Consider the following 24,947-nt stretch of genomic DNA (forward strand, 5'->3'; position numbering starts at 1 on the left):
TTCAAAATGTGTGAACAGAAAACTGTCAGACATGAGGTAATTATCCTACGCAGCCAATTCCGTCCCTGGGTCAATACCCCAAGAAGAATATTAATGTTACTCATAATTATGGTTCTTGCACACATTTTTATTTGCAAATTAACTAGAATTCAGCACTGCACTTAAAGTTGTTGCTTCAGTACAATTTGGTGTGAAAAAAAGTGATTCCTTTCACAAGGCAGTCACAAATTAAACGTTCAGCCACATTATGTTTTTTCCTTTGTACAGAGCTCAGGCATCCTGTGCCCCTCCTCTTCTGTGACAGTATAAAAGACATGCCCTGAGCATGAGACGTACAAAGGACTCAGGAAGGTGATCATGCACAGAGACTACATCACCCTACTCCTTACTCTCCTAGCACCATGAGGACCCTTCTTGCAGCTGTGGCCATGCTCCAGGCACTGATAACTGGAGGTAAGATGGTCATAACATTCTGTATTCTTGAAGGTGCACATTGATATGAAGAAGGTAGTGTTCAGGATAGGGCTTACCTCTCTCCATATATCTGCTGTAAAGTGATATGGTTCAAGCGAACTCTTACTACTATCACATTATTGCCATTTCCTCTTCCCCCCTGTATTTGTCTTCTTTAGCTCAGTTTTAAACACTCTTTAACTGCAATGGATGTCTCCAAACCTAAATGTTTGTGTTCTCTAGACTCACCCTTGATGCACTCTAGAGTCGGCTATGACTCAACCTTGTCTCAATGACTTGTAGTCCTCAAAAGATGTCCCACTTTACAGAGGTTCTGCCCAGTTACACCTTGCTAAGATTTTGAGTTGCAGTAACTGTACCCAGGGACTATTCCTGTATCTCTCTGTGTCATCAGAGTCTGGTGACCTCATAGAAACTAGGCACTGTTTGCTAATGAATGTAAATCATCATTAACACGATTTGGATTGTACTTTGAATAATGATCCTAAACATTGCAATAGGTGCGATGGAAGAATGATCACAATCCCCTCCAGGGAACCAGTTGTCATGGTGACCATTAGATGATCACTAACACAGTTTTGCATGAAAATTGACTGTAAGATGGAGGCTGGCTGCTGCCAGCAGAGACACAACAGATTCTGAAGTTTCACAACAACTTATTCCTGCCTCATGCTCTTTTGTCCCCAATGTATGATAGAGGGAAATACACAAGGGCCCCTCTAGATTTACAGTGCACTCTTGGAAGCAGAGTAAACATGCTATACTTAGGAAGGACAGTCTCCTCAGAGTACATTGTTGGATATTTTTACTATTATAATGGACCTACACTGATTAGTAAATAACCAAAACAAGAGCGATGCTGCATTTCCACACAGCAGTCTTGGAATAACAACCTGTTTGTCTTTATTTCATTTTTGTATACCTTCCATTAGCTTTTCATTTTAAAACAGTGAGCCTGATTTATTAAGACATTAAACATAGTAGCTGCATTTGTGGAGATTTCTGATGTATAAAAATTGACAAACGTTTCCAACAATACTGGTATGAACATGTGATATTCATATGATTCTGAGAAATCAGTTTGTAGATCCCAATTGGACATCAGAAGCTATACATGCTTACGTATGTTCATGAGAAAAAGCATTTATTAAAGTCATGTTTTGCCTTTCTACATGAGTAAAAAAAAATCCCATATTCAGCATGGCCTTGGGCTTCTCTAAAGCAGCAGATGCTACCTTCTTCAGTTCATATTATGTCCTTCCAGACATAACCAATAGGTTTCAGAGGATTAAGCTAGAGGAACGTCTACTTTCCACTGGTGAACTAGTTCTCATCTGGTGACCACAGCCTGTTCAGGACCTTTTCTTATCTCCATCTTGACATGTCAAGGGTGTAAGCAGGCTTCGCTGGCAGGACCTCGACACATGTATGTTTGAGTGTTAGTGCGTGTCTAGTGCAGCTAGCCAATGGATGGGGTCTTAGTTCCCTCAGGGTCAAGACACAGCTGCAAATAACTGTTTCAACAGTCCTCTGTCAGGCGTATAGGAGTCAGTAATGTTCTCATCTTCCCAGGTAGTTCTATGCTGGGGGTGGGTCACACTTTAAGTGGTATAACTAGTAGGCCATTGACTCAGTTTGTTTCTGGTGAAATGAATCCTATTGTCATATTTAGCCCAGTAGTGAGCTGGTAAAATTGTGTTCCTGAGTTTGGCCCTTCAAATAACAAAGCTACTCTCTACGATGGGCCAGTTACTCTCATGAAGTTTGAAACATAAACTGTTCCAATACCCAGAATTATACATTATTGGACTGTTTTATGGTCGTTGGCTATTGAGCTGATGCCTAGCTTGGTGTCTTGTGCTCTATCCGTTTTGCATATTCAGGGCCTCATGTATGCAAAGTGTTGTATCCCTGGGGGAAACAGAGATGCAACACTTGTCAGTGCATCCTCCTTGCGACACCATGGATGAGCCATATTTACTGTACGGCGCTCATGTGGCAACGATTGACAGATGCGTCATGAATCCTGACGTATCTGTCGGCTCAAAACCCATGTATTGCTGGAGTTGTGCCGTAAGAGTGCCGCTACTCCAGCAATGCATGGGGAGGCCTATCTGTATTGCACTGCATCACCCTTATGCCTGCTGTGAGGCAGAAATAAGGTTTTGACGCAGTGGCGTCCTAGAAGTGGTGCAGTGAAATGTCACTTCTACAAGGCTATGTTGAGTTTGAATGCCCACCAGGTATAGATTATTCCTGAAATCCTGAATCCAGGGATTTACAAAGTGACATATCTGCACTTTGTAAATATGGAGAAAAATTGCGCATTTTTAACAATCCCACTGCATCAAAAAGAAGTGATGCAACAGCACTGCAAACGTGTTGCAATGGACTCATAAATAATCCCTTTACTTTGTTCATGTCCTGAGACTAGTTTTTATGAATTTTCATAAGGAATGTTTTATTGAGCCCTTTGTAAGTTTTATCTGCATGACTCTTTTATGGATAGTGTTGAACCAAATAAAGAATTATTGATCGATTGCAAAAAGTATAAGGCTTGTGTCCAACCTCAACTTCAAAGAGTATGCGAAAACTATTCAAAGCCAAACACACTCACACTTTTACCATCCAAGGCAACTTCGTTTGTTAAACCAGACCTTGGCTAAACCGTGGCCAGACAAGACAGGGAAATCTGATCCATGCTGTACTACAGCTGAGCTTTGGCAGACTATAATGTTGCAAAATGGCTGAATATATAGATAATATATGACTAGCCCATTCATTGTTCTATACTGGATCACCTGTCTGCTGCAAATTCACTTTTATGGGTCATTTTATAAAAATGTAACAAATAAAAGCCTTAATCGAGATTTTATTTTGAAAACAGTTTTGGCATCCTTTCTCCAGAAAGCATATCAATCAATCAATCAATCAATCATGGCACTTGTATAGCGCGCTACTCACCCAGCGCGCTTGGGGAAGGGGTTTGCTACTGCTCAAACAGCCAGGTCTTCAGTTGCTTCCTGAAGGAGAGGTGGTCCTGGGTCAGCCGGAGGTGGATGGGGAGGGAGTTCCATGTCTTGTCCGCCAGGTAGGAGAAGGATCTGCCTCCTGCTGTGGCTCTTCGGATAAGTGGTACGGCGGCGAGGGCGAGGCTCGCAGACCGTAGCTGGCGGGTGGGCGTGTGGAAGGTCAGGCGGTCGTTGAGGTACTTGGGGCCCAGGTCGTGGAGAGACTTGTGCACATGGGTGAGGAGCCTGAACGTGATCCTCTTGTTGACGCGGAGCCAGTGCAGGTCCCTCAGATGGCCGGAGATGTAGTTGCGTCGGGGGATGTCCAGGATGAGACGGGCGGAGGCGTTCTGGATTCGTTGGAGTCTTTTCTGAAGCTTGGCTGTAGTTCCGGTGTAGAGGGTGTTTCCGTAGTCCAGACGGCTGGCGACGAGGGCCTGGGTGACCATCTTCCTGGTTTTGGTCGGGATCCATCGGAAGATTTTGTGGGTGCATGCGGAGGGTGTGAAAGCATGAAGAGGAGACGGCGTTGACTTGTCTAGTCATCGAGAGGGAGGAGTTCAGGATGAATCCCAGGTTGCGTGCGTGGTCTGTAGGCTTGGGGCGGAGCCCAGGGCTGGGGGCCACCAGGAGTCGTCCCAGGTGGAGGGTGATGGTCCCAGGATGAGGACTTCCGTCTTGTCTGAGTTCAGTTTTAGGCGGCTGTTCTTCGTCCACTCGGCGACGTCTTTCATCCCTTCGTGGAGGCCGGTTCTGGCGGTGTCGGGGTTTCTGGTGAGGGAGAGGATCAGCTGGGTGTCATCGGCGTAGGAGATGATATTGAGGTTGTGTTGGCGTGCGATGGTGGCAAGAGGTCTCATGTAGACGTTGAAGAGGGTGGGGCTGAGTGATGACCCTTGCGGGACGCTGCAGATGACTTCAGTGGCCTCGGATCGAAACGGGGTTAGGCGGACTCTCTGTGTTCTTCCGGCGAGGAACGAGATGATCCACTTCAGTGCCTTCTCTTGGATGCCGTGTTGCTGAGGCGTTGGACTAGGGTGAGGTGGCAGACAGTGTTGAATGCTGCAGAGAGGTCCTGGAGGATGAGTGCTGCTGTTTCCCCGTTGTCGAGCAGGGCTCGGATGTCGTCGGTGGCTGCGATGAGGGCGGTCTCGGTGCTGTGGTTGGCTCTGAAACCGGACTGCGAGGGGTCGAGGGATCCATTCGTCTCGAGGAAGGCGGCAAGTTGTCTGTTGGCGATCTTCTCTATGACTTTGGCAGGAAAAGGGAGGAGCGAGATGGGGCGGTAGTTCTTGAGGTCGTTGGGGTCCGCTGTTGGTTTCTTCATTAGGGCGCTGAGCTCGGCGTGCTTCCAGCTCTCCGGGAAGGTGGCGGTGTTGAAGGAGGTGTTGATTACGTCTCGGATTTGGGGTGCGATGGTGGAGTCGGCCTTGTTGAAGACGTGGTGGGGGCAGGGGTCAGTCGGGAATCAGGAGGGGATGGTGTTCATCGCGCGGGCTGTGTCTTCGGTGGTCACCGTGGTCCAGGTGCGGAGGGTGGCGGTGGGGTGCGTTGGTTCGACGGTTGGGTGCGTTGATAGTGGGCCGATGCTGTTGTGGATGTCGGCAATCTTGCGGTGGAAGAATGAGGTGAGGTAGTCGCAGAGATCTTGTGAGGGGGTGATGTCGGTGTTGCCGGTGCTGGGGTTGGAGAACTCCTTGACGATGCTGAAGAGTTCCTTGCTGTCGTGTACGTTGTTGTCCAGTTGATCCTTTAGTGATTTCCTCTTGGTGGTGCGGATGAGCTGGTGGTGCTTGCGGTTGCGTGTTTGAGGGCAGTCATGTTGTCAGTGGTCCGGTCGAGGAGCCAGGCTTTCTCGAGGGTGTGGCAGGTCTTCTTGGAATCCTTGAGTTTGTCGGTGAACCAGGGGGCCTTCTTGCTTCTGGGTTTGCTGGGAGGGTTCTTTAGTGGTGCGAGGCCGTCGGCGCAGGCGGTCAGCCATTGCGTGAAGTTGCGGGCTGCTTCGTTGGGGTCCGGTGTGCTGGCCGGAGGGTTTTGGCTGAGGGAGGTGGAGAGCTGGTCGGCGGTGATCTTGCTCCAGCTTCTGTGAGGGATCTGTTGCGGGTTGGTGGTGGGTGGTGGTTTTTCTGAAGCTGAAGTGGACGCAGCTGTGGTCGGTCCAGTGAAGTCCGGTGGAGTGGCTGAAGGCGATGTGCTTGCTGGATGAGAAGACGGGATCAAGTGTGTGGCCGGCGTAGTGAGTAGGGGTGTTGACCAGTTGCTTGAGTCCGAGGTTGGTGAGGTTGTCCAGTAGGGTGACGGTGTTGCGGTCCTTGCTGTTCTCCAGGTGGAATTTGAGGTCCCCTATGAGGAAGTAGTCGGCGGAGGGGAGGGCGTGTGGGCTGATGAAGTCCGTGATGTCTTCGCTGAATTGTGCGCGTGGTCCTGGGGGTCTGTAGATGAGGGTGCCTCTGAGAGTCATCTTTGGGTTGGTGTGAATCTGGAAGTGGAGGTGGTAGGTTTGTCGGGTCGTCTTGCGTTGGTGGGGGCCAGGGGTCCTGGCGCTGGGCGCGGTCCAGGCGCGGACGGGCACAGACGGGCATGCCTTTGGCGCGCCTTCGGCGCACAATCGGCGCTCCCGCTGCGCGTGACTGCTGCGCGTGCGCGCGGTCGCCAGTTATGGCAAAGTGGGAGGGAGGGAGGAGCAGCTGGGAGGCGGGAGCGGGGAGGGCACAGAACAAAAAGGGGGCGTGGCCACTTTGAAGGCGGCGGGGAGCGGGGCGGGCAGGCACAGGAGAACTGAAGTAAAAAATAGAAAGCTAAATAAACAAGCAATGACAATAATGGAGGCAATAAATTCAGAGAGGAACAAATAGGATTACAATCACACGCAAATCCGGCGGAGGGGCAGGGAGCAGCGAGGCAGACAGAGAGGAAACAAATAGGGTTACAATCACACGCAAATCCGGCGGAGGGGCAGGGAACAGCGAGGCAAACAGAGAGGAAACAAATAGGATTACAATCACACGCAAATACGGTGGAGGGGCAGGGAACAGCAAGGCAGGCTCAACAAGGCTGCGGGCAGCAGCGAGGCAAGGTGCACACACACAGCTGGTGGCTGTGCGGCGCGGGGGTGTCCTGGGAACAGGTCGCACTCACCTGCGCCGTGCGGTCGCCATTTATGGCCAAGTGGGAGGGAGGGAGGAGCAGCTTGGAGGCGGGAGTGGGGAGGGCACAGAACGAAAAGGGGGCATGGCCGCTTGGACGGTGGCGGGAAGCGGGGAGCGGGGCGGGCAGGCACAGGGGAACTGAAGTAAAAAATAGAAAGCTAAATAAACAAGCAATGACAATAATGGAAGGCAATAAATACAGAGAGGAACAAATAGGATTACAATCACACGCAAATCCGGCGGAGGGGCAGAGAGCAGCGAGGCAAGCAAAGAGGAAACAAATAGGGTTACAATCACACGCAAATCCGGCGGAGGGGCAGGGAACAGCGAGGCAAACAGAGAGGAACCAAATAGGATTACAATCACACGCAAATAAGGCGGAGGGGCAGGGAACAGCGAGGCAGGCTCAATGAGGCTGCGGGCAGCAGCGAGGCGAGGTGCACACACACAGCTGGTGGCCGTGCGGCTCGGGGGTGTCCTGGGAACACCTCTACACCTCTAACAGCAAGTTATAGTTTAGGTGTCAGATGTTTTACCTTCACACCAACAGTTTACTTAAAACAGTAGGATAATAAACTAGATTTGGTTCATTGCTGATTAAGTACAGAATGTGCAACTGTTGATTGATGAGTTGGTCTGACCCACAGAAGAGGTCTGAAGTTCTGTTGTGATCCTGTGTCTTACAGGACAGGACTGGCTACCGGGTACTTCAGTGGGCTGGCAGGGTGGGGGCTGCTTTCACTGCTGTGAGGGCAGGTTTACTCGCTGGGGTTCTGTGGGCCATGTTCCCTCTTGCAACGATTTTAAATAAACATTGCAACAACAAATAGTTTTAAAGTGTGTGTTTTCCCTTGTTTATTTAGAATAAAACGCCCAGTAGCCAGTCCAGGCGTGGCAGAGACACCTTTCATTTGAGCATGGAAACATGGGTTATTGAACATGCAGCAAGGGATGAACTGTTATTCCATCAAATGCACGATCATAGCATATTCTTCTGTTCTGTAAATTTGTCATGAAGTTATGATAATCCAGATTATGCAAAAAAACAATCAGTTATTTTTGAGTTAAAAAATCATTCTAAGCTATCATAAACCCTATATTTGTGCCTCTTAATTCGATTATTTAATTTATTTTATTCATTTGCTTTTCAGGCTTCTTTCATTATATTTTGGTAGAATGTTCTTAAACACAAGTTGCCCAGTGTACTAAAGTGGGTGGGGGTAGATCATATATAGGGCGGGCATAAATTCTCTGTGTTACACTTGTGATTCAGAGTTCTGGCAAAATTCTGCCAACCACTACGTGGCACCGTTTATTTTCACCTGCATTTTGCCAATTTAATAATAATAATAATAATAATAATAAAGCCATTTCTAAGCACCTGGTTACAATCAGCACAGTGTGTCCCCGCGCTAAAATTGCTGTCAGCCCCCTGAGTAGCCATGAAACCAGGCTAAGAGACAATGCAGATTCCAACTAAATATTAAGTACGTGGGAAGAGGTGGGTCTTCAATTTAAGGCGAAATCTAGCTTCTGATGGTTCCATACGAAGTTAAATGGGAAGCTCGTTCCAGTATTTACCCGCCAAATATTTGAACGGGCGGCCTCCCATTCTGGCCTTACGAATGCGAGGAACCCTGAAAAGCATAGTTCCCAGTGACCTCAAATTACGTCTGGGACAGTGAATGGTTAAAATCCTATGTAAGTGCTCTGGGCCTTTCCTTGAGCAATGCGATGCGCGATGCACAACACTTTAAATCTAATGCGTTCCTTGATAGGAAGCCAGTGAAGTGTTGACAGGGCCTGTTTTCCTGATGCTCTACGAGGCAGGTTGAGCACCAGGCGTGCAGCAGCGTTTTGAACACACTGCCGCTGGTAGAGCCCTTTTTTGCTTAGGCCAATGAGTAAGGAATTGCCATAGTCAAGATGGGGTGTGACTAAAGCATGGACTAAAGTTTTCCTGACACTAATAGGTAGCAGATCCAGAACTTTGCCTTGTGATTTAAGAATGCCATAGCATCTTCCTATCACTTTACCAGCATGTTGTTTAAAGGAAAGGCTTGAGTCCAATACGACACCTAAGTTCTTCACAGTCCCCAAAGGAGAAGGTGTCGGACCATGTTCAAGCGGCCACCACGCAGGCGACCAAGTAGATGGAATTTTTCCAATAACCAACAGCTCCGTCTTGTCGCCATTTAAACGCAGACAATTCTCATTCATCCAGCTTTCTACTGCCGTGAGGCAGGTGGAAAAATTGATTGCAGCTTCATTCTGTCCTTGGGTAAGTGTGATCATTAATTGAGTATCATCGGCATATGTGACGATGTCTACTCCAAATGATTCCACAATATGGGCAAGGGGTTCCATATAAAGATTAAATAATGTCGGGCTCAAGCTTGAGCCCTGAGGGACCCCATGCCTCAACCCCCGGGGGGAGGATTTAAAAGGAGGACAATGAACTTGAAAAGTTCTGTTCTTAAGAAAGGATCTTATCCATTCGAAGGCCAGTCCTTCCACTCCCATTTCTGAGAGGCGAGACAGCAGTATGGTGTGCGATACGGTTTCAAATGCCACACTTAGATCTAATAAAACCAAAGCTGCTGTCTGCCCCTCATCCACTATCTGTCTCAAAGGTTCGGTGGAGAAAAGGACAGCTGATTCAGTGGAATGGCCAGTTCTAAACCCCGATTGAGTGGGATGTAAGAGGTGGCCCTCTTCCTGATATTCCATAAGCTGCGCATTAACTATTTCCTCCACCACCTTCATGCAAAATGGGAGATGAGAGATGGGACGCACGTTCTGTAAATGGGAGATGTGCAAATTGGACTTTTTTTCAGAGGAATTACCTGAGCCCTTTGTCATGCATCTAGCACATGGCATTCCTGAAAAGAAAGGGTCACCATGTGACTGATGTGATCTATTATGCCCTCAAGGATACCCTTAAAACACTTGGGCAGAGCTGCATCGCTAGGGGATCCTGACTGATACTATTAGCTATGCTCATCATAGCTTGCCTATCCGGTACTTTAAATCACTTTAAATGCAAATTAATGGCCGAGCTCTTACCCTTTTCAACCTGGGTTTGCGACACATCCAACCCTCCCGTGAAGGAGGCGTAGATTTTTTCCACTTTGTCAACAAAGTGGTCCGCTATTGACTCAAATAGTACATTTGAACAGATGTCTCGGGCCATTAATCTTGTGGGGATAGTAAGTTCTTTATATATGGCAAATAGTTCTTTAGTTGGATTATCTGCCATTTCTATTCTTTCTTTCTGGAAAGCTCCCTTTGCTGCTCTAACTAGTTTATGATATTTTTTCAATTCACTCTTATAGCGCAGTTTACACTCTAAATTGTAATTTTTTCGCCAATTGCGTTCTAAATTTTTGCACTTAGCTTTGTTCTCCGTAAGCTCTTTGCTGAACCACAGGGCCGTTTTGGTCCTTCTGACCGGGGGCTTAGTTGTCCAAGGCGCCACTATGTCTAAGGAATTCGACATTCATTCTTCATACCCTTTCCAAGCTTCCTGCAAGGTGTCACTTTGAGGGGGCAACTCGCTCAGCAGGGCACACCTATATGCTTCCTGACTACATTTTTTCCAATCCCTACGCTTTTGTGGCATTGGCTTTCCTCCCTCCAATTTCCGAAGGCTAGTGCAAGCGAGACTTTGTGTCCCCTAGCTCCATTTTCAGATGCTGAAACTCCACCTGGTGAGATTTTCTTAAAGTTGGGAGTCGCTGTAGGTCGCAACCGTTGGAGTTGATAAAGCTGCCTCTCGAGTAGAAAATCTACTTGAGCAGCAGAAAGAAGCTGTGCCCTCTGGCGCACCGCGCGGTGCCATTAACGCTGATTTTAAATTGCTAAACAAGCTCCAGTGCTAATAATCAGTGTAAGCAGTGCGACTGGCCAAATTCTGAAAACTCGAGGAATCTTGAACACTTTATGTATCTCTGCCCAATTCCAGAATGGAACTCCACGTGCTCCACCCACCCGTAATCATATCTTAGTAGATATGGCCCAGTTCCTTTGACACAAAGCAGCACAACAACTTTGGTTGCTGCTCTTTGTTGAGTCAAATGTTAGTAATTCTACCCCTCGCTCTTTACCTGTCTCTAGGTTTGTCTGTCTTTGTCTCAGTGTATTTGTATCTCTTGCTATTTGCCTATGCCTACCCATTTCTCTGTGTCTGCCTGACACTTTCTTTCTGTTGTGATCTTCATTTTGACTCAGTTTTTGTGTGTTTCTAGTCTTTGTTTGCCATTTGGGGTTCACGCTGCATCACTTTTCTACGCCCCAAAGAATGGAAATGTTACATTCAATTTCCATCCTCTCACCACTAGTTGCTGGTGCATTTGTTTTGTATTTATTGTTGCATTATATTGTGTACTAGAACTTTCTTATCTTCTCCTTATCCCCAAAGCATTTCAACCCAAAGAGTGAAAGTCCCCCACTCCAGGCACCCAGACTCATTTTTACACCTGCATTTTTTTTTTTAAATAAGAAACAAAGTGATATACAGAACTTTCTATAGAATTTCTCTCTCCTGCAGATTGCCTATTTTGCGAGCAGTGTTTCGCTGTCCACACCAGCAGCTGCTCGGGTATCATGACGCAGTGCCCTCCTGACATCACTCACTGCGTCGCAGGCCTAGAGAACAGCACAGTGGGTGAGTGCAACGCGCCACATATTTGTAATACGTGACCCCATTGGAAGCATTGTAGCCATGTATGAAGGTGCCTGCAAGCTGCCTGTGTGACCTCCGAATGCCCCGTCGTTGTGTCCACAGGGAACAAACTTCTGTTTGGCTAATATGTGCTATTGGGTCTAAATTCCTCAATCCTCACACCCAGAGCTCTTTCTTGCCTGATTTCAAACTCATAATTTGCAAACAATCTATTGAAGAAAACAAGCTCAGGAAGGGAAGACTTGTGGAAATGGATACAAAAGGACATGAGGTAAAGCTCAGAGGTAGAATGCCATGGAGTTAGCAGCATTGTGGGTGGAGGGAAGTGTCACACTATTCATAAAACGTTCAGAGAATTGCCTAAGTAAAATTATCATGTGATGAATAACATAGATCTATGTTTTTTTCTTTTAATTGACACATGAACTCTTGCTCGAACACTTTAAAGGTGAACATGTAGTGGCTGTACCTGTTTCACCACTGGTAAATCACCAGACTCCTTCAAGATGACCATGTATGTGCTGCAACTTATGCTCAGATCTGTTTTATGTAACATCAAAGTATGCTTTTTTCCAACAGGGAGTGATGTTATTCTAACTGCGTTCAAGGACTGTCTGGATCCTTCTCAAACAGCAGCCTGCGACAGAGAGTTCTCCATTAATACCTCAGTGTTGTCTTTCTGGATCAGTAGGACATGCTGCGACTCCGACTTCTGCAATGGAGGGGATATGCAGGGTATGCATGATTTGTGACTCTAAAAACTGTAACACATGGATAGACATGGTACATGCAATCTGTGACTCCCACATCAGTAATGCAGGAGATGCGTAGGGTATGTGCAGTCTGCGACTCCAACATCTGTAACAGAAGGGATATTCAGGGTATGTGCAGTCTGCGACTCCAACATCTGTAACAGAAGGGATATTCAGGGTATGTGCAGTCTGTGACTCCCACATTTGTAACAGAAGGGATGTGCAAGGTACATGCAACCTCTGACTCTGATATCTGTAACAGAGGAGTTGTGTATGGTACGCACTGTTGTTGACTGAAAACAGTAACACAGGGGGTGAGTAGGGTACATGCAGTCTGTGACTCAGATATTCGTAATATAAGGGATGTGTAGGGTACATGCAGTCTGTGACTCAGATATCTGTAAGAGAAGGGGTGTTCACGGTACATACAGTCTGTGACTCCCACATTTGTAATGGAGGGTGTGTGCAGGGTACGTGCAACCTGTGACTCTGATATCTGTATCATAGGATATGTGCAAGGTACATGTAGTCTGTGCCTCTGACAGATGTAGCAGAGAGAATGTGCAGTTTTGGCACAGTAACAGGGGGGGTATGCAAGGCACAAACAGTATGTGACGCCGATATCCATAACAGATCAGATGTTTATGGATCATAAACTTTGTGACTCTGTAAACCGTGACACATGATATGTGTAGGGTGTATGCAGTAAGTGACCCCGACATCTGTAACAGAATGAATGTGCAGGGTGCTTGCAGTCTGTGACTCTGCTATCTAGAACGGATGGTATGTGTAGGGTATGTGCAGTTTGTGACTCCCAAATTTGTAACGGAGGATGTGTTTAGGGTACGTGCAACCATTGACTCCGATATCAGTAACATAGGAGATGTGCAGGCTACATGTAGTCTGCAACTCTGAAATATGTACCGGAGAGAATGTACTGTGTAGGCACAGCAACAGAGGGGATATGCAAGGTACAAACAGTCTGTGACTCCGATATTAATAACATATCAGATGTGTATGGTATGTACACTTTGTGACTCTGAAAAATTAAACACATGGGATGTGCAGGGTACATGCAGTCTGTGACTCTGACATCTGTAGCAGAAGGGATGCGCAGGGAACAAACAGTCTGTGACGCCATCTGTAACAAAGGGCAAGTGAAAGGTGAATATACGTTACCCCTCTGATGTCTACAGCAGAGGGAGTAGCAGAGTAGGTATAGTAACAGAGGGAATGTGCAGGGTAAGTACAGTCTGTAAAGGTAAGTGAGGGTGTGTTTGGAAGGTCGCAGCATAGGGGAGCAGTGGGGCATGTTTGAGTGTGTTTGGGTGTTTGGTGTTTGCAGTGTGTGTTGCATGTGGTGCATGCAGAGGTTGTCAGAGGGTGCAAGAGACACAGGAGAAAGACCCTATGGTGTTGTCTGGTGAGACTTGGCCATAACTCTGGGACAAGCAGCTGGGCTGAGGTGCGTTGGATGAGTGGATGACCGCGAGAGGGACTCTTGAGACAAGTGCCGTGACCAGGACCTTGAGAGGCCTCACAGAAGTGTCTCTTGAGACAAGTGCCTCAACAAGGTTTTTGGGATGCCTACCGCTTGGACTCTTGAGAGAAGTGTCTGGACAAGGTCTTTGGGATGTGTTACAGCAGGGACTCTTGAGAGAGGTGCCTGGACAAGGCCCTTGGGATGCCTCACTGTTATGACTCTTGAGACAAATTCCAAGAAAAGGTCCTTGGGTAGCCTCACAGTTGGGACTCTTGAAAAAAAAGTGCCTGGACAAGGTCCTTGGGCTGCCTAACAGCTGGGAATCTTGGGACAAGAACCCAGACAATGTCCTTGGGATGCCTCACTGCAGGTTCTTTTGAGCAAGTGCCCGGACAAGGTCCTTTTGGATGCCTTACGGCAGTGACTCCTGAGACACGTCCCCAGACAAGGTCCTTGGGATGCCTCACGGTTGGGACGCTTGAGAAAAGTATTCAGACAAGGTCCTTCTGGATGCCTTACCTCATGGACTCTCGAGATACATGCCCAGACTACGTCTTTGGTATGCCTCCAGGCAGTGTCTTTTGAGAAATGCACCCAGACAAGACCTTGAGAAGTGTCATGGCAGGGATTCTTGAGGGCACACAAAAGGGTAAGAAATGGTCACCGCTAGGTAGACACAGCACTTGTTGCCTAGGCAAGGCCATGGGGATATGAACACTACACATTTGGTTGCAAGTTGAAGCCCCAAACTCACAACCCGATGGACTAAGTGACAGAAGTATAGCTGTCACAGCAATTGAAAGCTATTTATGATAGTCTTGAAGGGACATCATGACTGTGAGGATGTTGCATTGCAGGATTAGGTAAGTTATGGTTATTATTATGGAATATAGTATAGGATGTACACTGTATACCCTGTTATGAGATGACTTGCGTTTTAATCTAAAATAACCCTAGAAATGAGCATGTTGATGACCAATACCATCATGACAAGTGTGTACCAACTAATGATGTGAATAAACTGTGGAAGTTCAAATGCAAGAAAGATCTTGGTCTTGGTCTCCAGAACTGATGGGAGAGAAGGAATGGTGGAAGGCTCGTGAGATGCTCCCACAGCTGGTGGGGGAAGGGTGTTTTAGTGGGAAGAAGGCACCAGACAGCTGCATCAAAAGGTGGCAAAAAGAGACTTGGAGAAGCAGTGCAGAAATGACAAAGAGAGAAAAGCTTAGAGCAAGTAGGCAGCAAATGGGGAGTATGGTGAGAATCTGTTAGAGTCTAGAAAATAAGGAAAAATAGGAGTTCAAAGGGAAGCTGAATGTGGTAAAACAAAAGGGAGCAAGGGAGTGAGAGGGAGGATGAAGTAGAAGGTGAGAAAGACAAGGAGGATAAGCGTAGGGGCCTTGAACAACAATGGAAGTGGGATCAAAAGAGTGATGGCCCCAAGGGCCCAGGTGCTAGCCAGGCGGGGTTCAAGTGTCATCAGCTTCATGGCTGGTTCCCTTGAGGCTCCAAGTAAGTAGAAATGAGGCTTAGAACATGGGGGAAACCACCCCTGGGGTGGAAGGAAGACACAAAGAAGAGCAAGAGGGCAGAGTGAAGAGAATATGTAAGAGGACATAAATGGTGAAACAAATTTAAAGGAACGTCAATGAAAATGGGACATTAGATGCGCAAGTCTTCATTTGCCTGATTCACAAAGGTAAATTACAATTTGAGTAAATGTACAACTTTTGGTTGTCACACGATCTGAGTGGAAGTTACTAATGAAAATCAAAAAATTAAAACATTAGAAAGTGCAGCACCACACAGGTACAACCACTGCTACTGAAAAAAAACCATTAGCACATAATGGAGTTAGGAGATTAAGATAAAAACCAGTAGAAAATAATGTTAGTTTAATTATTGAATGTTCAATAGTTCAAAATGCAAGTAAATACACATTAAGTTTATTGTTACCTCAATTTCTAAGTTACACATTTGTGTATTAAATTGTCCTATAATTACTTTTTTATATAAACTATTTGTATATATTTTTAGAATCAATTTATATTTTGATTTCGTAGCATAAAATGCAAAGGGCCATAGCATATTTTTGCATCATTCATATGTTTGTGTATTTTTGCCCTTACAACTCACATACTCAAACCACACACATTTCTACAGCAATCACTGATCAATCCTTTTTTTTAGACAAACATACAGTTTAGAAATCTGGGATTCAAGAGACACATCTAACATTTCTTTAATTGCATACAAAGTGGGGTGTCTAAAGCTTTTATTGTGAGAATATGGTAATTGAGACATGACGTAGCACCAATTTTATGAACAGAAGTATGCTTCCCAATTCCTGTCCTTGGTTGTTTCAGTGCCTCCTTCAGACAACGCACCCAACGGATACATATGTGAAGATTGTTTCAATAACCAGTCCACGGACACTTGCACAGCAACTGGAGTAGTTCAGTGCACCGGGAAGCAGAACGCATGTACCGGCTTCTCTGGAACTGGCTCCAGGCCTGGTGAGATTTGTTAATTCTTGTACTTAGAAGTTATATAACCTGCAGCACTACTCTTCATGATTTCCAACTATTTAGTTAGATTGTAATTCAAGGATAATTATTTGCAACTCATAGAAACTCACTGAATGTCTTCAGCAAGCATCATCATTCTACAAAGCACACATCAAGTAGATATACCTTATGTTTGTTTGCGGTTATGTTTATAACCTGGTATCTGATCAGATGGTCTTCATATAATGCCAATGTCCTTTCAAAAAGTGTTTTGTTTTTTTAACCGCACTGTTCGTGAAATGAAGTCTAAGGCCCCCGGAATGTGTGTGTTTGGTACATCCATCCTACCCCTTGATAGATGTCGCTGCACTTCAAAAATTCCATCAGACTCCTTTATCAGCTTGGCCTTCACTGCATTGGTTGGTGCTTGTCAATATCTCCCAGTAAAGTATATGTGCATAGTTGATAAAGCATTTAAACAGACATGGATAACCATTGCTTAGAATAAAATGTAATCTATACATACCAGCGGTCAGCTTTGTTCCTCTAACATTTGTCCTGCAGGTCTTATTCTAAGTAAGTCACCTATTGTACTGGGAAATCTCAGTTCGTACTGCCAGAAGGCCACCTATTTTAACATCCTTGTGTTATATCCATGTGAGAAGTTCGCCTGGTATATGCTGTCCACTAATTAAAGTGGGCACCATGCACAAGTCCAAACGACCTTTATTGATGATTAGTTTAAAGACAACCTTATTTGAAAGCTATCCTAGTGGTAGCTATGGAGAGCAGCTTTCAGGGTAAGTCTTGAACGAATGTAAAGCAGGTTGTTTTACCAGATCATAACCTCCTGAATGACCAAATAAAAGGAGAACCACTCAAGTGTTATTATAATATTATGTATTTATTACTATACTCTCTCTCTCTCTACTAATCTCTTTACTCACCAGAACAACAGTAAATTGCGCAATACACAGTGGACTCCAGGGGGAGACCAAACCATATACTAAGAAAGTGGTATAAAAACCACAACTTGACCAGACACAGTGCCTAGAGCACGTAGAATCACTGGGACCCAAAGGAACCACCCAACGTAGTGACACAGGGGACCCACGGAGGACGTGTGTAGTGTGAGAACATAGGTGCGAGTTCCGTACAACTCTAAGGGAAAGTCGCACTTTACATTTTAAACATTAAGGACACTTAGGAGAGGGCTTTAAGCAAACCCTTTCAAAATTAGAAGGTTCTAAGACCAGCCCCCTAGAGAGTACTGGTGTACCCGTGTTACTTCAACCCCGGAAGTGGAGTGCATAGGTATCAAGTGGTGTCACGAATCTCCATCGTTTTATAATAGACAAGCTGTCCAGGGGTTTGAGTTGCACGATCCCCACTAGGGCTGTGGGTGTCAGGTTTGCTGAGAGTACTAGTCCACCTTGGGGACACTTGGAAGCTCAACCCCAGTGTTGTACAAATCTTCGGAGTCCTCAGGAGTTTCAGAGATGCAAACTGGTCAGATGCATCTTTGGTGCCTGCTTAGCAGTGGAGTAACTCTTTTACTCCAGGTGAGATTCTGCAGTCATCCAGGATAGTGTAGATAGTAAAAGGTACTTGGTTTCTGTAGCACAGTTTCATCCACCTAAATCTAAAGTCCTATAGTCGGAGGTTCCTCCTTTTTACCCAAGGAAGGGGTGGGACAAACTCTGGGGACCCACCTTTGGGAGGGTCAGGACAGTGGGGTGGCTATACCCATGTCTTTTGTCCAGTTTCGAGCCAAAGCAGGAGCAAATGGCTCCTGTAACCAGTTTGAGGTGGACTATGCACAGGGACACCAAATGTGCCCCAGTGCAGACATCAAAGCACTCTCAGAGTGCACCCACCCAGGCCCAAGACAATAAAGGCTGTCTGGGAGATGGTTACACCTCCCTCTGACAGGAAGTCTAGTGGCATGCCTTCCCTTGTTCGAGCTTGGCTTAGTAGCAGGAGGGCAGACATGTGTCTGTGGCTGGCAGCATCTATCTTGTGATGCCAGGGTCGAGAAAGCTGATACCGGGTGTACCGGTGTAGTCATATTTCTTCCTCTAGGAAGGTGAAATCATACCTCTTACACCAGTTACGATTCCAAGGTGTTTGACACCAAACACAACATGCTTCCATGCAGCCGTTTTAAAGTTAGCATTTACCACAAGTTTATAATGCACTTTAGAGTATATGGTTGGCTGCATCACAGAAAAACTCAGGAGAATAGATTCAGAAGGCTGTAGAGGGGCTCTGCTCATGGATGGGCACCCTCTCACATAAATTCCAGTACCCTGCCTTCAGGATTGATAAGGCCTTCCTTAGGTGCAGTAATATAAGGTAGATATAGTGAACCTATTTCTAAGTAGGGGTGCTTACACCACGTTACACAGGTTGCAGTAGCAGACCTGTGATGTAAGTTGGTGGCACAATACATGCTGCAGCCCCTGGGAGGCCTCTGCTGTGGTACCTATCCCCTAGGTACATAGTATTTTAAGCGAACAAGGGGGACCCCATTGGTAGCTGTGGACCATGGGTATCAGTTATTAAGAGAAACAAAGGTCCTAAGCTAAAAGGGAATGATCGAACAATGACTATATAGACCACAATAGGTTGCTATATATTTTTCCTTGCCCAGCCGGACAAGGAATTTATTATAGAACAATTCAAGTGTTTAAGAATTTTAGATACATTTAGCAACAAACAATCTTTGCAGTAAGGCAACGTCCTGCACCGTACTGGAGAGGTAGGAATGGAGAGGAAAGAAAATGAAAGGAAAGGTTCTTCGGCAAAAGGAGTGAGTGATCTGGGCACTGTTTAGAATCAATATTATCAGTGTTTCCCAGAGTAGCACATACAAACAATAGTGTACAATGATCAGCAGTATGCCTACTAAAAGGAGTCGATGTTTCAAAATTGTTTGTTGCTAAATGTATCTAAAATTCTTAAAAATTGAATTGTTCTATAATAAATTCCTTGTCCGGCTGGGCAAGGAAAAATATATAGCAGCCTATTGTGGTCTATATAGTCATTGTTCGACCCTTCCCTTTTAGCTTAGGACCTTTGTTTCTAGGTACATAGTATACCATATACTAGGGACAAATAAGGTACCCAGCATCTAATATGGAGTGTACCTAGAGTACATGCAATCAATTTAAAGCAGCTAGGCTGGGGTCCGGGATAGCAGGATTCCAGCCTGACTAAGTAAAAAACGGTGAAACATCAGTATAAAGTGGGGGTAACTATAAGAAGCCGATCCTACTCTTCTACAATCCAAATTACATTCCATTATGTGTTATAACATACCATGGCATGATTGAATGATGCCGCTCAATGAGTTATGAGATGCACACAACAATAACTTCTTACTGATAATGGAAACAGGACTTTGAAAATGTATTTGATGTGTAAAACAAATTCACTAAAAACACAGGAAAGTGAGATCATTTCCAATCAAATCATAGATTGTAAATCATTTTGACCAAGCTGCCTGTTCAGGACACATATTGTGTTAGATTTCTCAGGACCAGGAGAAAAAAAGTGTGTGCAGTCCTACCAATGCTTGGAAAGAAACATTGTGGTCTATATGAGCAAATCGAGCAGGGCTTTGTCTGCACATTGCTATCCAAGGAAGTATTAGGCTGATTGGGTGAATAATCACAACCTATGCTTCCATTTGACACCCAAATGGCAGGTGTGCTTTGCAAACATGAAGATGATGGGTAGAAGGGTGGTTGCTCTTCTTGACGATAGCGGGCAAACCTTCATATGAAATAAAGGTGATGATGAATGTCACAACTTCAGATAATCTAAATCAGCAAAATCATGCATTTGACTAATTCAACTGGACTGAGACAAAAAAAATTATGATTTCATTAGTACTGGTCCAAAATCTGAGTGTATTATTCCAAGGAGAGTGTCTACTGGATTTGAAAATATTACTATAATGGTTGTCATAAGTAGAGCTAGTAAAACATGGGAGCACATTTTAAAAAGGTTGAAACCCATTTGTCAAATTTCCATAAATGTGCTATCTCTCCACATGTGAATTTCGGGGCATATTATAATGTATCACAAGTATTAATATAAGAAAAGGTAATGACTAATTCCACTGATTGGAAAAATAAGTCTACACAGCCCTACCCATAATGTATTCATCCAGTACCATGATCTGCAGAACTGAAGGTGTCTGAAAAGGTAAATACAATAGGTGCAGCTGCCAACTACTGTTTAAAACCAAGAGAGGGCATCAGCTCAATGCCAAATTTAGAACTAGAACTCAAATCCTCAGCATGTAAAGAGATCCATTACTGTGTTTGGTATGCCTTATTCTTTCCCAACACTCCAAAATGCCAGTTGATGCACAAGCCTATAAATACAAAATCTAAGCACAATAAATCCACAAGATTACTTTTGGTTGTCCGACCTGTTGGGGGAAGAGATGATAGGATGCATACGTAGATGCCAAATAATACCATCCTCTCATTCTCTGCAACTCTTATCTTTGTGCTGTGACTAAACACCCATCATACAGGTCATCCCAAGGGAGCCCTTCATAATACCCTCTGAAATAATGGGAAGATATAGACGTTAGTGAGTCGCAAGTGAGCAGAACAGTGATAAGCGAACATTACAACATTTTTCCACTCTGTCTTCAATACTCACCATGTAAGTGTTCAGAAATTCACTGCTGGTGTCGGACCCAGCCATGATACACCTGGCATCTTTGCATGTGTACACGTCTCAGCTAACAAACCATTAGCAAACCACTGAGGTACAGTGTTTTTTAAGTTGTATGCTGGAATTAAGCCCACCATAAGAGTTTGCACAAAGAGTTAATAAATAAAAATGAAACATACTTTCTGGCATCTCATGGCTGCATTTTAATTAATAACAACTGAGTAGTCTTGGTATTAAGTTGAATGACATGTGCAAAGTGTCCAACATTCTTTGCAAAAGAAAAAGTAAAAAAGGAGTCCAATAACTGTATAACATGTGAGCAATAAAAAGCTGAAACTATAACATACAAGTTAGGCCGACAGTGTCCTTGTCCCATGCAGTGCTCTTAATTCCAACCATGAGGACATGTATGGACCGTTTGTAATGCTTACAATTCAACAATAATTCCCAGGCCCTTGAACCTGGCTCAGGTGGACTCCAACAATTACTGTTATGGGTCAGCAGCGTAAAATCTGAGCCCTTGGGTACTGGGATGGAAGTGATTTCCTTCCTAAATGCAGAAAACATTGATCTGACAGCAATGTTAATGACTGATTATTGTGTGTGTTTTTCAACAGGTGAAGCTGGGAGAGAGTATAGCGGGAAAGGATGCTCTACTCAAGACTTCTGCAAACTTGGAATTTTTTACCTGGCAGGAGCCCAAGCCTTCAATTATGGTATAAAGTGTTCCCCTGCCCTGAAAGTTTGAAACCTTCTTTCATACCTCATAGGCACTCCTACTCCAGCTTAGTAATTGTTGGTAGACACATTCTTAAAGCTCAAAAAGTATGTAGAATGCAGTGTCTGGTGTTGTAAAAAGGAAGCATTTGAACTCATGTCAGCCTCTCTGAGACACAGTGTACAAGTAGCCGATGTGCTCAGTACAATCCAGGCCGGGATGCGGTTTAACCACCGGATTCTCTGTTCAGCCATATTAAGAACCTGGGAACCTCAGAGACTTATCTTAGATTCATGCATTGAGTGGTCCAAGCCCTGCCCTGTAATCACCCATCGATACTGCCTTATGGTTGAAGAAGGAGCTTGTCTTTATGTGCTATTAATGCTGACTTCATGAGTAGCCATGAACAGCCAGTCCTGCTTTTCTTCTGCTTCTTGGTTTTAGAGCTGAATACCTCTTCCAACATGAAGTAATGGAGAATATCTCACACAGATGTGTTTATTATGTCAAAATACAAGAGCTCAGGGTTAATGGTTCATCTCTCCAATGTTAATGTGCAGTGTAATCCAGCAATCAGCATGCTTTATTCCACAGCTATAACTCATAATGGAAAGAGAATATACACCTGCTTTATATTGCACGTTGAAAAAATGAATAAATCGTAGTTTACGCCACTGTCTATATGGTGGATCTGTGTCTTTATTGTCTAGCTTGGGTTTTGTGCTTAATGACAGATGTGTAAAAGGAATGAAGGTAAATACCATACCAAGACAAGTTACTTCAGTAAGGATGAAGCATCAAAGATGGACCTTCAATGCAATACAGGCAACAAAATGAAGACCCAGAGTCTTATATTACCAGTTTGTCCATGTCCAGGCCCAAAACCTTTGATAGAACCCTCACTGTCGTCATTCCATGGTGGATGCCTTGACTGATATTAAGGTGGGGTCCAATAGAGAACATGTTGCACCTGAATGAAGTTCAAGACAATGGGCCTGATTTAGATATCAGTGGACAGGTTACACTGTCACAAAGGTGATGGCTACCCCGTGCTCTGAATTATAAATTCCATTATATCCTCTGGGATTATATTTTGACTGATGGGCTATCGTAATTGTTGTGATGGTGTAGCCTGTCCACTGAGTTCTAAATCAAGCCCTATGGCTAGGAAATGGTGGACTTTAGGTTTGCCATGAATTTCACTCCATGAAAGTCCAAGCAATCATTGGGGGTTGAGAAAACTAAGTCTCAAATCTGAAAGCTGAGTATACTATTAACTTACTTACAGTGGAAAGGGAAAGTGTCTACCACAGGTGTGGGGACACTCAGTGTTTTGTAAAATACCCCTCACACACCAACAGGCCCCTTGGTGTCATGCTTCATCATAGGGGTCTTCTCACCCCTCTAACGGGATGCGGCGGGCTGCGACCTACGACTACGCGGGAGCACTGAAAGTATGGACTATGTGTGGTGTATGTGGTGGAAGTGTTTGGGGTATTTTAATGTGAGTGGTGGGATATAGTGAAGGTTTAAAAAGTACCTGGCTCGTGGGTGTATAGGAAAAAACTTTATGCACAACCCCGGGCTGGTACTGTTAAATGAAGTGCAGTGCGAGGTAATTATCTGTCGTGACTATGGACAGTACCTCAGGTGTGCAACGACATGTTTCGGAGCATATGCTCCTTCTTCAGGACGGTGGCACAACTTCCCCACCTTACTCACGTATCTCTATAGTTTGTGTAAATAACCAAAAGTGAAGGACTATTTACAGTGTTTCAATGCTAGATTAAGGCTATAATGTGCTTACAGCGGTTTTTGACTCAGGACCATGCATTTGCATGACCTGAAAAGAACAAAAAAAGAAAAATGAATATGGTTACCCTGATTAGGGTGGCTCATACTGGTGCAGTCACCTGGAACACCATTGGCACATTAGCCCTGTAAAGGAAAATGACAGACAATACATACAACATAGATAACACACATAAAGTTAATTGAAACATTTTGGTCATACTCATTGTTAAAGGTTGTCTTGCTTCATGAGCATTCAAGACCGTCTGGGGTTGATTGCTAATTTTGCAATCTAGATGGATAGAGAATCGGTTTTAGTACTTTGTACTCACTTTTTGGAAGGGAAATGGTGTGTTGTTTCACCCTATACTCACAGACTCAGGACGAGTTTTCCTCCGTGCTACCCCACACGCTGCTCCGCTGGTAGTGACTGTGGAAGCACGCCGTGTGGTATTTATGCTAAGATTCCCTAATTGGTTTGGCAGTCATAGGATAATGGCCGGATGCGCCTGATGCCCAAATAAGGATAATCCGTCCACTTAGTGGATAGTTGACACACCTTGTACGGTATGCCCGTTTAAGCAGTCTAGTGTAATTACTCAGCGCGGGTGCGGTGATGGTTGCTTGAGACGCGCATGCGCGAATGCACTCTGTCGTGCGCACTCGTGTGGAAAGCGTCTGTTCCAGCGTGTGGATCTCTCAACAGCGCATGCGCGATTGGAAAGTGTCTGTGCCAGTGTGTGGATCTCTCCGATGCGCATGCGTGATTGTTCTCGTTATTGCGCATGGGTTGTGGGGAAAAAAAAGGTTATTATAGCGCGAGCATCATTATAACTACGCTAATCACAATGCAAATCAAGTATACTCTAGTTATGGTACTAAATCGGTGGATAGTGAGCATTGCGTGCATAGTTGCAGCCATGTGGTTGTGAGACCATGACTTTTTTCCACAAATTCACTGTAGACCTCATGGGTGTGAGAACTGCCATTCAGGTCATGTAGGTAAAACGTTTCATTGAGCCTGCAGAGGGTGCTAGGTTGTTGACCCAGTTTACTGTAGGGGGCATATTGGTTAGCTAGACAGTTGACCCCAAGGGACATCATCGTTCAGACCCTGGATGTGTGTGCCCAGGCGGAACACCCATCATTGTTCCTTTTGGAATAGACCTAATTCTGATGGCATGTGTTCGATTACAGTCCATTTTAAATGGTTCACACAGTGTTGCTTTTCCAAGTAATGTGTCGCCATTTTAGTTGTGGACTTCTTGCAGCGAACTTTGCTTTTATGTTCACCCACTCTCATTTTTACAGGCCTCGTGGTCATGCCCACATATTCCAAACCATATGGGCATGTGATCATGTACACAACATTCTTAGTATTGCAATTTGTGAATTGTAGTTGCTCCCAGGTGGTGCCATTTCTGAATGTCAAGGTGTTACTTTTCTGTGTGAGATGACAACTGCTGCAATTGCCACAGGGAAAATGTCCCTGTATCCCAATTGTGATTTGCCTCGTCTTGGTGTTTGGTTTGGGTCAGGTGTTGACCAGTATGTCTTTGAGGTTCCTGCCTCGGCGGTGTGCATGCATTGGTTTCTCAAGACTGAGACTGCCACAATTTAGTATCCTCCAATGTTTGTTTATAATTCTGGACACCTCATTGGACATAGTGGAGTAAGTCGTAT

The 24,947-nt window shown here is 45.0% G+C and overlaps 1 protein-coding gene across 2 annotated transcripts; it reads left to right on the plus strand.

Annotated features, from left to right (window-relative positions):
• Window positions 1-368: 368 nt before the first annotated feature.
• On the plus strand, window positions 369-21,503 carry LOC147718140 (phospholipase A2 inhibitor and Ly6/PLAUR domain-containing protein-like). 2 transcript variants are annotated; one of them, XM_086919212.1, is made up of 5 exons: window positions 369-453; window positions 11,166-11,300; window positions 11,898-12,053; window positions 15,920-16,069; window positions 21,373-21,503. In XM_086919212.1, exons 1-5 carry the CDS (start codon window positions 402-404, stop codon window positions 21,501-21,503), a joined length of 624 nt encoding a protein of 207 aa, XP_086775338.1. In that variant the 5' UTR covers window positions 369-401. The 2 variants fall into 2 exon arrangements, with proteins under 2 accessions (XP_086775338.1, XP_086775339.1); XM_086919213.1 differs by having other exon boundaries at window positions 375-453; window positions 11,184-11,300.
• The last annotated feature ends 3,444 nt before the right edge of the window (window positions 21,504-24,947 follow it).

This window comes from Lissotriton vulgaris, chromosome 4_2 (assembly GCF_964263255.1).
Source record: "Lissotriton vulgaris chromosome 4_2, aLisVul1.2, whole genome shotgun sequence".
Taxonomy (NCBI): Eukaryota; Metazoa; Chordata; class Amphibia; order Caudata; family Salamandridae; genus Lissotriton; species Lissotriton vulgaris.